We start from the raw sequence: 14,199 nt of genomic DNA, 5'->3' as shown, positions 1-14,199 counted from the left end.
TGTGGTGTGTGTGCAGTGCAAGGAAGTGACCTTGGCTGAGACTCTAGGGCTGCTGCTCTCAGGCTTTGGGGACTGCTATATTGGGGACCTCTGTTTTGGGGACCAGGCAGACTCAGAGAAGCTAAAAAAAAAAAAGCCAAAATCACAGAGTTTTTGTGTAGGACAAACTGGGTTCTGGTAGAAACATTCAGTTTTACTGCCATTTACTCCAGCACTTTGGAGAAGCAGCTGTGGGATCAACCCATCCCTCTGATCTTTATTTTAAAAATCAGATTAAAGAAGAGCAAGCCAGAACTCTCCAAATGCAAACTAGATAATTTGGAAACTATGCTGGTGGCCTGCAAGACTTTTCCCTAGAGCCAGATACCTCCTCATGGAGAAGGGCATTCAGGGAAATGGAGTATCAGCCAAGGGGTATCAGGGACAGACAAAGGTGATACAGAGACTCCATCATCAGAAGGAATGAAAAGGACACTTTATTATTAGAAATCTAGAAATTAGAAGTTCTTATAGAAACAATGGTGGTCCTAAGACCTGATTGGCCTGTAGGAATCTTCTCTCACACTACTGGTGAACTGTGCATACTACACTCTGGAGAAGCATATCTATAAACAATGGTTACAGAAAGAGAGATAATATTGTTTGAATTCTTCCCTCTAAGTTTCTCACAGCTTCCCAGGATTCTCCTGGGAGAACCATGTCTCTCTCTGTTCAGAGGATATGTAATTACTACAGTGGAGAGCTCAGTTTTGGGAGCAGAGGCCAAGCAGGTGTCCAGGCTGAGCTGCCCATCCCTGCAGGGCATCGTGCTGGGATATTGCTGAGGGGTTCATTGCTGCTTCATTGCTGCTCCCTGTTGATATTTAAACCCCCCCTGCCCTGCTGTGTACCCACAATGTCTTTATCTCCTGTGAAAAATGCCAATCACTTGTTTCTAAGATTTTAAAAGTTTAATAGTAATAAAATGGTTATAAAAATAGTAATATAATTAGAGTAATAAAAATTTGGATTATTAGGATTAGACAATATGAGACAATAAAAACAAAGAGTTATGGACAGTCTGGGCACCTTTTTCTGGGCAAAATAAGCCTGCTAAAGGACACCCATTAACAGAGGATTAAACCTTAAAAGCAACAGCCTGTTGCATATTCATACACCTCATACATGATGCATAAATTCCATTCAAACGAAGGATTGTGTCTGGTCAGTGTCAACTTCTTCCTCTGAATCCTGAGGCATCTCCAGGGCTGAGCGAGGTGGGGAGAAGTTCGTTTCTTCTGATAAGAGAGCAATAAATTCTTTTTCTCTGAAAGATTTAGGTGTCCTGCTATTTAGGTGTCCACCTTTAGGTGGTTGCTATCTCGGTGGGGGCACCTCAGTTTTTGGGAGCAGAAGCCAAGCAGGTGTCCAGGCCGAGCTGCCCATCCCTGCAGGGCACCGTGCTGGGCTATTGCTGAGGGGTTCATTGCTGCTTCTTTGCTGCTCCCTGTTGATATATAAACCCCCCCCTGCCCTGCTGTGTGCCCACCATGTCTCTATCTCCCCACACCCTGCAGAACGCAGGGCAGCAGAGAAGCCGCCCGGGACCCGGAGCTGCCCGACGTGTGCGAGGACGAACCCGCGGCCTGAGGGCGCGGCTGCTGCCGGGGCCGGCCGCCCTCACCCTCACCGCCCTCACGGCCCAGCCCGGGGCCTGCCCGGCACGGCAGGAGCGGCCCAGCAGAGCGGAGAGAGCCCAGCAGGAGCAGCCCGAGCCCAGCAGGAGCAGCCCGGGCCGGGCGAGCCCGGCGGGAGGAGCCGGGCAGCAGCGGGAGCCCCGGCCGAGGTGCCCGCGGCTCCTCCGTGCGTGCCTTGTGCTTCACCCGAGGAACCGGGCTGGGCTCCTCTCAAGGGGCCTTTCCCCCCACAGAGACTTTCTCCTTGTGTTATTGCATTCTCTACTTCAAGCATCAGGGGAAAAAATGGTGTTAGAGAGACAGGTTTTGTACGGGAGGGCAGCTGTTTTATTTAATGCACTTGGGTACATCAGGAGTGCTGCTGCTGGTATGGAGATGAAGGCAAAATGTCTTTGGGTATCAGTGAAATGATATGAGATGCTGCTGTTGGAGTGAACATCGTCCCTCCCTGTGTCTTTCTTTCTTTTTCTTCCCTTTTCCTTTTTCCCTTATCCATAGATTGCTTCTAAACTTGGGGTTAGAAGCTTCATCTCAATAGTTCGACAGCTGGTAAGAGATTACACTTGAAAAGGTAAATACAAAAAGGGAAGAAAGAAAGGCACAGGGAGGGATGATCCCTGAGTTTTGCACAGTGTCAGTCCTGCCCCCAGCCGTGGCTTTAGTCAGGCAGTGCTGCAGAGCAGAGGAGTCACAGGAGATTCCCTGGATGTGAGTGAGCCCTGGATGGCACAGAGCCCTGGAGCATGGGGATTTGCTGCCACACAGAACAGCTTGGTGCTCCAGGGACAGCTGCCAGGGCTGCTCTTCCAAAGAGCTGGCAGTGCTCCCACTCCTGCACCCACTCCTGCACCCACGGACCATGGTCTCCAGCTGAAAAGAGTGGCAGGTTTGGGCTTTATTTTATTTCATTTCCATCTCTTCACTTATTTCTTGTGTACCTGATGCTTTTAAACTTTAATTTCATTAAAATGACCCAAACTGGGAGAGGTTCCTAGGATGGAAAATGTTGGTGGAGGGTTTTAGAAAGATACAGAGCACAAGTTGACAACTTGATCTTTTAATTTTTTTAAAAAGGCTTTATATTTTAATTTTGTTTTAAGACTCTGATTTTTATGCATGTACTGATGCTGCTATTTTATCCATAGATTGCTTCTAAACTTGGGGTTAGAAGCTTCATCTCAATAGTTTGACAACTGGTAAGAGATTACACTTTAAAAGGTAAACACAAAAAGGCAAATACAGCCATTTTTGTGGCTGTTGACTGTACAGACTGTGTGGATAATCAGGAATTTCACTCTTCCATTCAGAGAGTAAGAACCAGTGACATCCATCTGTCCAAATATATGTCATTATTTTCCCTTGAGCCTTATGGGGTCTGAACATGCCCCTGGGAAACCAGTGGGATTGAAATCTTATTTTATAGTACTTAAAGAAAGGGCATGATTAAATTTGGTTCCTACATAATCATCTTAGTGTCTGTTTTTAGGTTAATCCTGAGGACTTGGGACATTGTTCCCTCATTTTTTGTGCAGGGGGGTTGTTGGTAGTGACTGGTGTATCCTGGTGCTCCTGTTCTGTTTGCTGCAATCTCACTCGATGGTTCCCAACATTTTCTAGCTGGGCTTTGCTGCTGGTGCCTTCTGTGTGTCCCCAGCCTGTCACCTCCCCTCACTCAGCCACCCCAGTGGGATGCCCAGCACTCCCCAGCCTGGGCTCTTCCTTGTAAATATTGGCAAAATGGGAAAGAACATTGCAGCTTCACTATTGAATGGAGACCTTTCATGCTGAGAGCTGCTGTTGGATCCTGTCAAGGTTGCTGCTCTGGGGCTGAGCTCTGCCCTGCTGCTTCCAGGTGCTAAATCCTGCCTGGTTTTTGGTGTCTGCACCAGCTGTGAGCTCAGCATGCCCTGAGGAGCCTGCTCCTGCACCAGGAGGATGCCCTGATCCTTCCCCCAGCCTGGGACAAGGGACTTGCTGCTTGTAATGAAGATTTAAGTACCCAGAGGTAGGGAGTGAAAAGTCTGAGAGCTTTTTCATCTCACTTCATGCAGGATTTCAGGGCTGCAGGGGATTCTGCAAATGGGAAGGATTGTCCAGGTGGAACTGCTGCCTGTGGAAGGGACAGCCTGTGGATACAAAGTGATCTGTCCTCCAGTTTGTGGAAAAAACCTTCCCCAAGACAGGGCCAGGGAGTGACCTTGGAGCAAAGACACATCTCAGGAACGTGCCAGGCAGAAAAGGGAGTTCTGGTAATCCCCATCCCTGTGGAACTTCTGAAGTCTGAGCAATACCTGGGTTGTGCTCAAAGAGCTCTAAGGAGGCAAACATGGGGTTAGTTATTGTATTTTTAATCTGTGGCAAGAATAATTTGCTAACCCAGGCAGTTGCGGTTATTTTAGTGATGCCCAAGGCTGTTCTCAGCCTTAATTAAGCAACCAAACAAATGATGAGTTACAAATGAGCTCCATATGATGTTCCTTTAGTGGTACCTAAATCATCACTTCAGTTTTGGAGAGAAATTAATGGTTTTTATGATTATCTCAAAATCTACTTTGAAATATTTGCCCTTTTAGCTAAAAGAAATCCTTCTGGAGCTGTTCCCACAGGTCCAAGAACCACTGCCTTGAGCTCTGAGCTCGTGTCACACCTTGTTTCTTCAGCAAATCTGCCAACAGGCTTTCCTTTATACCCCCAAAAAACCACCCCTATGGTGTCACAAACAGCAGCCTGAAAACCTGCATGAAGTGAGATGAAAAATGTGCCCTGGCAGCAGGAGAAAGGCTCAGATAGCAAAACCAGGCTCTATTCCACAGCTGCAATGAAATCCCTGCTTGTTTATGTGCATGCTAGAGCAGCTCAGGGCAACTGGATCTGCTCTGAAGAGAGGAAGAGGCTGAAGAGAGGGGATTTATTTGAGAATAAACATCCCAGGCAAGGCAGCACTTTCAGCTCTCCAGTAAAATCATTCTCTTCAGCTGGATGGGTAAATATTTGTCTGCTCCTCTCTGTGATGGAGGGGATGGGGTTCAGTGTGGCTCTGCAGAGCAGGTGTGGCACACTCATGCTCTGTGGTTTTCCCCTCCAAATCCTCCTCTCTGCTGTCCCTGGAGCACTGGGATGCTCTGGCCTAGGTTAGCTGGGCTTGGAATCACCAGCAGGGCTCCTCTTTCCCCCATTACCATTGCATCTGGTCAAGTTTTCCAGATTCTTGCAGGCTGAGGATGATTTTTTTGAAAGAAATTTCTCATTTGGGGGAGCAGCACATATCTCTGATCTCCAGCAGGTGCATTTGTTTGTCTTGCTCAGTTAATGGCTCTTAGCCTTTGGTTCTGGGGGTAGTGCTAAGTAAAAATCCTGGTCAAGTCCCTTCTGTCCTGCCCTGGGGAATGCACAGTCCATGTCTTTAACCCTTTGGGCAGGAATGTGCTGCTGCCAATGTCACTCCTGCAAGCAGATGAGGTTTGCAGCATCATTGTGTAGGGCTCCAACCAGAGGGATCCTGACAAGGAACAGTGTAGCTGCTCCATGCAAAACAAACAGTGGATCCATAAAACAACTCCCAGGCTGCACTTCCATTCCTTATTTATTGCCAAACTTGCAAGGAGGAGCTGCTGGGAGAAATTTCACGTTCCTTCAGCACAACTGTGCCCTGAAGCCCTCAGCAGAGCTGCCATGGGGGAGTTTCTCCATTTGTGGTGTGTGGCTGGGAGCTTGTTTGCTCTCCCCAGCTCAGTGCTTTCCCTCCCATCTTGCCCAAAACCCCAAGAGCTTTGTCCCAGCCCCTGAGAGGCCCAGGCTCCCCCAGGGACAGGGATCCCAGTGGATTTCCCAGGGCAGGAGGGCTGTGCTGGGGGATGCCACTGGGAACCTGAGCACCTCTGGGGTGCAGCAGGGAGACTGGAGAGCAGGGAGTGGAGCGCTGGTGTGGAAATGGAGCTTGGATGAGGTGCCAGACCTCTCTGCTGGTTTGTGGGGGAGTTTGCTGAGCAGAGCAGTGCAGGACATTCCTTTCTGGCCCAGATCCTTCTGCTCAAGTCCACGCTCAGCTCGAGTCCCTCCCAGGCTGAATTAACCCACGTTATGCCATGACCCTGTTGCTGTGAATGCAGCCTTCCATGGGATGAGGGAAGGACAGCAGCTCCTTCCCTTCCTGGAGAAAAGCCATGTACGCTCAGAGCTGCTGCTGGCAGAGCCCAGACCCTCCGTCAGTACCCACAAAGCCATCAAAGCGCTCCCAAAAAACGGTGTAAATGCAAGAAAACATGAATTGCAACCCTTGAGGGTACAATGCAGATCCTCTGTGCTGTAATTTTGCTGCTCTTTCTGATTTCTAGGCCTGTTCTGTTGGTATTTCTGTCTCTTGTTGCACTTGAAGCTGAACCTTTGCCCCTGTATGTGCTCTGCTACGATTCCAGCATGATGTAAATGCACTCAGTACTGTGACAGCACGGGGCTGTTGCACTGTAAATATGTACCATGAAGAGAGAGGCTATTTTTTGCATGCTTTTGTACTGTAGAACCGATGAGAAAACGACAATAAATTCCACAGAGATGACGCTGGCTGTAAGTGCAGTTCCTACGGCAGCTGCCCCAGGGGGCTGCGACTGAAGCACTCACTGTGCGTGTCAGAGCCCGAGCCCTGCTCTACGCTCTAAGCCCCCTTTAGCCCTAAGGCCGGGGCCGGCTCTAAGCCGACCTAAGCCCCGATCGCAGCCTAAAGCCGCCCAAAGCCCGGCCCGGCGCCGGCCCCGCCCCCTGGCCGTTCGTCACAGAGCGCTCCGCCTCCCAACCAATCAGATCGCTCAGTCACGTCCCGGCCCCGCCCATCACAGAGCCCTCTGTCTGTCGACCAATCACGTCTCCCGCTGGCGTCGAGGCCCCACCCCCTGCATCTCCGATTCGTCACAACGGCCTCCACTATTGCTCCGGCCCCATTGTGTCGTCACTGAGCCTCTATTGGCTGCCGGTGAGCGGGGCGGGGTTTCAGCCGCCTATATAAAGTGCGGCGGGAATGCCACGCTCGCTGGGAGCGCAGCGGCGGCGGCCGGGGTGGGCGGAGCTCTGCGCCCTCGGCCCCGCGACGCCGCAACCTCGGGGCCGCCCCTGCCTCGCAGCGCCGCGACCCTGCAGGCCCGGGCTACGGGGGGGTGAGCGCCGCGCTTGGGAGGGAGGTGGGAGCCCCCTTCGTGGCCGCTCGCGGCCCCCTGCGCCGGCCCCGCCATCTCCCCCGCCCCAAACAGGAGAGGGACAAAGTGCCGGGACCCCCAGGTCCAAGAGGGACAGCGAGAAAATGCCGGCCCCTCAAAATCGAAGAAGGATGGAGAGCAGCTCCGGCCGGTCAAAGCCAAGTAGGTCGCAGAACGGCCGGGGGCTGCGAGGACGACGACAGCGGCGAGCCCCCGCAAATCGCAGGGGGACAGAGAGAATGGCCCCCCAGAGCGGAGGGCGATGGAACCACCGCACCCTAAATCGAGGAGGGGCGGAGAGCCTGCGCCGGCCCTCCCTAAGCCGGAGGGACATGGACACAATGCCAGATCCCCCCATATCTGAGAGGGGCAGGCGCAGAAGGTCCCCCCAAAAGCGGATGGGGACCGAGACCACCCCCAGCCTTGCGAAGGTAAGGAGGATCGAGAAGCTCCCCATCATCCTGCAGGATGAGACGGGCGAGGACACGTCCTTCCCAAGCATCCCCCAGGGCGAGGGGAACGGAGACCCCTCGAGCACCGCCCCTCCTTCCCCCGCCCCCGTGGACGAAGCAAAATAAAATTGGCAGGAATCCAATTTAACTGCACACCGAAGGCTTTGACTGGTGTTTGTTTTCCCGACGAGGGGAAAGGCACAGGGAGAGACCCCTGAGCCCTCTCCCTAGGCGAGAGGAGGATGAGACCTCCTGGCAACCCCAAGGGCCAGATGAGCATGGGGACGCCCCCCGTCCCCCCAAAAGAGAGGAAGAGGGGGAACCTCCTGCCCCGGCCAAAGTCAAGGACAAACACAGACCTGCTCCACTTATATGATTTCTTTATAGGAAATCCTTATTTAATTTCACATATAAGGAAACAGGGCTATCTTTACATTTCAGTGACATCTTCACAAAGGTAAGTGCATTAAAATTTGAATTCTACCCTTTTCCTCTCAAGCAGCACATTGCTTTGTCTTCAAGTACAAAAGCAACAAAGTCATGACAGGTAACAGTGGCTGATCACGTTGTTACTGTCACAGTGACTCCCAGCTCACTTCACCAGATCCTCTGTTGTTTTTTGTTGCCCAGTGAAGCAGCAAAACCTTTGCCTGGTTGTCAAACATCATATCCTTCTTCTATCAGTCCTTTGCATCACTCTTGCATTTCATACCTGAAATCAGAAAAAAAAAAAGTCAATTTACTTATCATTTCTTCAATATTCTCCAGTCTGGAGACAGTTGCATCCTAAAGAAAAAATACATCTCAGTAAGCATCACCCGGCAGTTCCTACTATAGGAGAGTCCACATTGTATTCAATGGAAGCCTTGGGAAAACAGTGGGGCTGTGCTTTGAGTAGAATTGTCTACATAAAAAAAACTTTACTGGAATTTTTTTCTTTACAATAGCACCTGTAAGTGATTTTTCTTCTTCCGCTAGAGGGAGAAAGTGAAACTGGAAATGTTTCCTTTGTAAAAATATCCATCCTAGCTCACATTTCAGAACACTTCCAACTCTTTCACAAATTTGCCCATTCAGAACATGAACTTCCTCTGTAGCCTTGAAGATATCACGGGTGCTGAGGTCTTCAGCAATGGGATATGAGCCTGGCAGACTTGATCACCATGGGCACTGTGGCTGCTGAGCCCATGAGGCCCATGGCAATGGCCTTTACACTGTTGGTTAACGAAACCATTATTAACCATCGTTAGTTTTTGGCTGCACACCCCACCCACCTCCCTCCTGACCAGAAGCACTCGCGCAGGGGCGTCCCAGGAGCAGCTGCAAACCACACAGAGCTTTTTTGAAGCCATCAGAGGCACTGAGAACAGCCAGGGACTAGGCTGGGGATGCCCCTCAAGAGCCCCAGGCCAGGGCCTCTGAGAGCAGCCTGGTCCCTTCCTGGATTAATGCTGTCCATCTACTCCAGGTGGATTCATACCCCAGCATTTTGTCAGGGAGTAAATAAAACACTGAAATCAGAACTGCTGGTTCCCTGGGAATGCAGTGTCCTGGTGAGGTCACGTCACTGCCACCACGGCACATCCAGCCCTGACGTGTCCCAGGCCACTAAATGCCCCTGGAGCTCATGATCATTTAGGATCTTGCTGGGGACTCAATTTGGGGTTGGATCCAGCCAGGTAAATGGCTTGAAATCTGCTTCCCCTAATTTTCTTGTAAGTGGGCTACGTATCAAAATGGATTTCTAGAGCAGTAAATTATAATTTAGTGCCTATTATAATATTCATTAAGAGCTGCTGTCTGCTGCAGTGTTACACCAAATACTAATTATTAGAAATTAAGGTGACAGGAGGGATTCATATTCTGAATTGTGTAAATGGGAGTAATAAGAGCCTAGGAGGCATTAGCAGACAAAGCAGCAGGAGGATTTCCTTCCTCTGGGGAAATCAGGGGCAATGGAATCCCCAGTAGGACAGCACTGGGAGGCAGGGCTGCCCAGGAAAGGGGATAGGATTAATCAGAGCTACAGAGACAGACCCCAAGCAGAGGGGTCATAGCTGTGACCACTGGGTTCAAAGTGTTCAGTTTGGGGCATCACCACCATCCAACCCTGTGGATTGGCCTCCAAAGGCTCCATCTTGCCTCAATGCTATTTTTCTAGTTTTTTTGCTTGGTTTGTTTATTATTTTTATTCCTCTTCAAGCTGAAATTAAATTCCTACAATGATTTTGTCACAACCTAGTCTAGTAAAAGGTATCTCTGCTCATGGCAGGGAACAGATGATCTTTAAGGTCCCTTCCAACCCAAACCCAACTGCAGCAGGGTGAGATGGATGCAGAGCAGGATAAACAGCCAGGGAAGCAGCCAAAGCCATGTAGAGCTGTGTGAGGGACATGTTTTTTTCTTTTAAATCACATTCCCTCTCTCCTATGGTTTAATTAGGGGGAAAAAAACTCTCATATGTAAAAGTGATTCCTTTATTGCCAAACATTTCCAGGTTTTCCATTTTCTTCTCCTTAAGTAGGAAAAAAATCATTTACCATGTTCTTTTCTAACAGTTTCCAGGGATGTCCCACAAACACGGCCAGGAGCCACCAGCAGCCAAGCCCTGACTGAGTTTCTTTGCTTGAGTAAATCAATGTTTAGCCACTAATGGGAGCTGAATGCCCATTTTCCCTGCCCCATTTATTTTATTGCCAGGGCTGAGGTTCAGGGGAGGCAGCACTGGGGCAACTCTCTGGAAATCCCAGTGAGCACTTGGAATGTTCACTCCCATCCCATTTTATGGTGTGTGATGGGCAAACACATTAGGGAAGAGCTGCTGCACTCACCAGCTGGAATAACTCACAGTGCCTGGCTCACTGTCCATCTCCATTAGTTTTTATTTGGAATTTCCACAAGGTTCATTTTAAGGATGGGGGTTGCTCTTGCTCAGTTTGTGCCAGCAAAAATCCCTGTGGGAGAAAATGTTTTGCCACAACAGGGTTTTTTTTTTCATTATTAGAGTGAATAAGTATCTTTTTCCCTGCCCTGTTGGTCCCTTCAGCCTTGCTGTGGGATGTGGACAGGGGTGGGAGCCCTGAGCCACCATGGGATGGCAATAGCAGGAGCTGACCCACCACCAGCTTGAGGTGAAGTGATTAAAGCTTGTGGCTGCCCCCAGCATTTCCTGCCTGTAATTAATGCTCTTAATGAGGAGGCATATGGTAACCCCCTCCTCCCCCGGCATTTTGCCAGGTGTGAGTTCATTAACAGCTGCTAATTACACCATTATTCAGCATATAAGTCAAGGAGGGCTACACTGCTTCAACTGCCTGTGAATGCTGCCAAAATTTCTTAGTTTAAATTTTCTCTTTTCTCCTTATACAGGGAACTGAACCCCTGGGGCTTTGCATCCCTGGGACACAGAGCCAGGACATTCCCTGCTTTCTCTGACCCCTGTCCATGCACAGGGCCTGCAATTCCAGCTGTACTCCTCCTCCTCCTCACAGCCAGGACATGCTTTTATTCCCAGGGGTGAGTTTTGCTGTCCCAGGGACTGTAGAGGGGCTTGAAGCCATTCTCTATCTGATGGAGCATCCAGCTGCCATGACACCCTCAGCCCCATGGATCCTGCATGTCCCAGAGCAGGAGGGCATTATCCTGGTGGGAAAACCAGTGGCTTTATTCCTCTCAGACCCCAGCTCTGCTGCTGGGGTGTTTATTGCACCAAGTGCTTGACATCAAGGCTCTTTCTCCTGAAAAAGGCTTTTGGAAATGTTTTACCAGCAGCTGGTTGCAGGTTTTACATTGGATGTTATGAAGTATCTCCCAGCCTGGGGCTCTGAATATTCCAGCTCCATGCAAGTATTGGGAGAAAATGAGCATTAAAATCATCTACCTGGAAGTTCTGCCCCTCCTTTCCAAGCCAGTGCCAGGTCCTGCTCCTGCATCAGCCTGGTGCTACCCTGTCTGTGCCTGCCTTGTCACCAGTGTCACCTCTGGATCTGCCTCTGAGAGACAGGGAGGGAGGGCAGAGTGGGACAAGGACAGATGGAGAGGCCACTGGGGATGGAGTCAGGGTTTGTCAAGCTGCTCTAAGGCTCTGAATCTCCAGAGACCCCACGAACACATGGATGTGATTTGGAGCTGGGAGAGCCTCACCAGTGCCATTGGATCCAGCCTCTGTGGATGTGGCATTCGAGGACAGGTGAGTGTGGCCTGGGGCAGTGCTGGGGGAACTGCTGGGCTTTTCCAGCCCAGAGAATCCTGTGGTTCCATGAGCTCCCTGCCCGAGGGCACTGCTCCTGCACCGCTCTCTGGAGCAGCAGGGTGAAATTTATTGTAAAAGATTTGATTATGGTGACTGCAGTGCTGGGAGCGTGTGTGGGAGGATGGCATTTCTGAGAGCAGGTGGGAAGGGATGATCACAGGAGGGCCTGAGGGTTAAATCCACACCAGGAGGGTGGGATGATCAATCCCAGATTTAGCTGTGGACACATTTCCCTGGTTGGTGACACAGCAGGATACCAAACCCAGGGGTCAGGGAGTGGGGCAGGCACAGCCCAGTACAACCACTGTGCCCAGCACCCCCTCACCCAGCACTCCAGCTGGGAGGAAGCCTGGCCTGGCACTGAAATTGTCTCTGGCTGGGAGAGGAGAAACCTGTGAAAATGGGAATAATTCCTTTTTGAAGGAAAATACAGTGTTGGGGTGTACAAACTCAGTAGGGCTTTCTGCCAATCCTTGTGTGGTCATTCTGGGCACAGAACACCCAGAAAAAATGTCTCCTGTTTACTGAGGATAAAACAACTGATGCACCTGAGGAAACAATCATTCTTGATGTCCAGGAAAGTCACACTGAGCTGGGAAAAGAGACCAACGTCCTGTGGAGCAGATCCCTGGGCCGGGCTGCTGCTGCCCTCTGCTGCCAAGTGACGCTTCTCACATCTCACTCTTCTCAATCCAGGGAAGAAAGAATTCCAAACTGAGTTTTAGGTTTTCAATACACTTTTTTATTGCAGTCACCTCTAAATTATTCACAGGGTTAATGAATTTGAAACCTCTATGCTAGTAAAGTAGAAATTAATATTTTTAAACAGGAGATTAAAAAACTGCCATGGAAAGATGCACAGAATGTCAGGGATTTTGAATTAAGTACAGAGAGAATAAGTTTAATTAAGACACAAGAGCTTATCAATATTCAGAACATTTTCACAGGAAAATCTGATTAAATGTTAATAAGAGAAACTTTGTTTAGTAGGAAAGGGACACTGGGCAACAAAAAAACCCCCAAACAAATACATAAAGCAACATAAGGTGAAGTAGGACAAAGTGATGGAATTGCTCATTTCCTCCAGTGGCTTCTGCTCTGTGCTGAGAGAAACACAAGCACAGGTGGAATGGTGAGGAACCCTGAAATTCCAGAAACTGAGCTGAAATTTGGTTTGATGCCAACAGATCTCATCAGAACCTTGTCACCAGCATCAGTGTCATCCTCCTCCCTGCATTTCCTCCTTGCTGACTTCCCAAACACAGAGAAAGGCACCGTAGCCATGGCCAGGCAGCTCCTTGGCCGCGGGCAGAGTCCCCATGGCCTCACTGACCTCAGGCTGGAAACACCTACACATTCCTACAAGTATTAACAAGGCTTTGTTTTTATAACCCTTAAAACGGGAAGTGCTACATAGTGTTCAAAGGTAACATTCAGTGTTTTCAAACGCCGGTTGTGCGACCCAAAACTGAGGAAGTTGGCTTGTAAAATGTAACTCAGATTGTTTTCTCCCCTTCCTTCCTTAGGGAGGAGCAAACGGGCACAGTTTAACAGCTTTCCGACCAAATCCTGGCAGCACGAGTGGAGTAAGGGGAAGAGAAGCCCCTGTCATTTTAAGCAAGCTCTCTGTATGGCATCTGCTGCCTTCTCGGAATTTCCATTACATTAACTGATCATGCTGGTTAATTTTTTTGCTCTTCTCCTCAACTTCTTTCAGCACATCCTGCAATTTCTTAGAGCTCTGTGTCAGGAGGGCAAAGCTTTCCTTGAAGTTGCCGGCGCCGTGCTCCCTGCAGATGTTCTCAAGCCCATCAAAGCACTGCAAAATCTTCTCCAGCTCGGCCTTGACAACCTTCTGCTCCTCCAGCTCTGCTCGCAGCTCCTGCTCCAGGACTGCCTGTGCCCTGCACTGCTGCTGCAGCTGCTGCAGCTCATCCTGCAGCGCCTGGAATTCCTCCTCGCTGTAGGGATACTGCTCCTGCACCCTGTCCTCGGGCAGCAGCACGTTCTTCGGGATGTTCAGCACCAGCTGCAGCAGCATTTCTTCCATTTTAGAGAACAGTTTATCGAAGTGCTCCTTCATGAAGAGCAGGAATTTCTCGGTGCATTTCCGGATCTTGGAAGGGCTGATTTTGCAGCCGGGAATGCTGTCCAGCTTCTTCAGCATCACGCCCTCCACCACCAGCATCATTTCGAACAGGTAATCCTGGAAGGCGATGTAAACACGCAGCATGCAGGTCTGCGGCGTGAACCCGAAGAACTGCGCCTCGTAGACCATGGGATCCACCGACATGGCGGCGGGGGCTGGGGCGGCCGGGCCGTGAGGGGAAGGTGGGACTCACAGGGCGTACCCGAGGCAGTGGGGCCGCTCCTGCCGCTGGTGTTCGCGGGGCCCGGGGCCGCTCTGCCCAAGGACGGTTCCGAGACGCGCCGCTGACGCCGCTGCTTTCCCGCCTCGCTCAAACACCGCCTCAGGGCACCTCAGGCGCAGCCAATCAGCGCCCGCCAGGGCACGCTCCTGCCCAATCACTGAGCGCTCCGTCCCTCGGCGGGCGAGCCAAGAGCGGCCTCTCGGCCAATGACAGCGAGGGGTGGTGGGCGGGCATTGCAAGGCGACCAATAGGAGCGCGGAG

General features: G+C 50.6%; 2 protein-coding genes across 7 annotated transcripts in view; one reads left to right on the top strand and one right to left on the bottom strand.

Moving 5' to 3' along the window:
• Positions 1-6,231, top strand: part of CAMKK1 (calcium/calmodulin dependent protein kinase kinase 1) — a 100,394-nt gene extending 94,163 nt beyond the window's left edge. For all 6 annotated transcript variants that reach the window (XM_071448006.1, XM_071448007.1, XM_071448011.1 and 3 more), the window contains exon 16: positions 1,557-6,231. In XM_071448006.1, coding sequence (XP_071304107.1) covers positions 1,557-1,629 — 73 coding nt within the window. In that variant the 3' untranslated portion in view covers positions 1,630-6,231. The remainder of the gene's footprint in view (positions 1-1,556) is intronic.
• A 6,049-nt stretch (positions 6,232-12,280) lies between these two features.
• MIS12 (MIS12 kinetochore complex component) lies at positions 12,281-14,075 on the bottom strand. Its single transcript, XM_071447563.1, has one exon. The coding sequence runs from the start codon at positions 13,857-13,859 to the stop codon at positions 13,227-13,229; it is 633 nt and encodes a 210-aa protein (XP_071303664.1). The 5' UTR covers positions 13,860-14,075; the 3' UTR covers positions 12,281-13,226.
• Between the last annotated feature and the right edge of the window lie 124 nt (positions 14,076-14,199).

The sequence above is a fragment of the Agelaius tricolor genome, unplaced genomic scaffold (assembly GCF_023055355.1).
Source record: "Agelaius tricolor isolate 1412-34295 unplaced genomic scaffold, bAgeTri1.0.p SCAF_25, whole genome shotgun sequence".
Classification (NCBI taxonomy): domain Eukaryota; kingdom Metazoa; phylum Chordata; class Aves; order Passeriformes; family Icteridae; genus Agelaius; species Agelaius tricolor.
The sequence above is the reverse complement of the archived record's forward strand: the minus strand, read 5'-3'. Positions and strand labels throughout refer to the sequence as shown.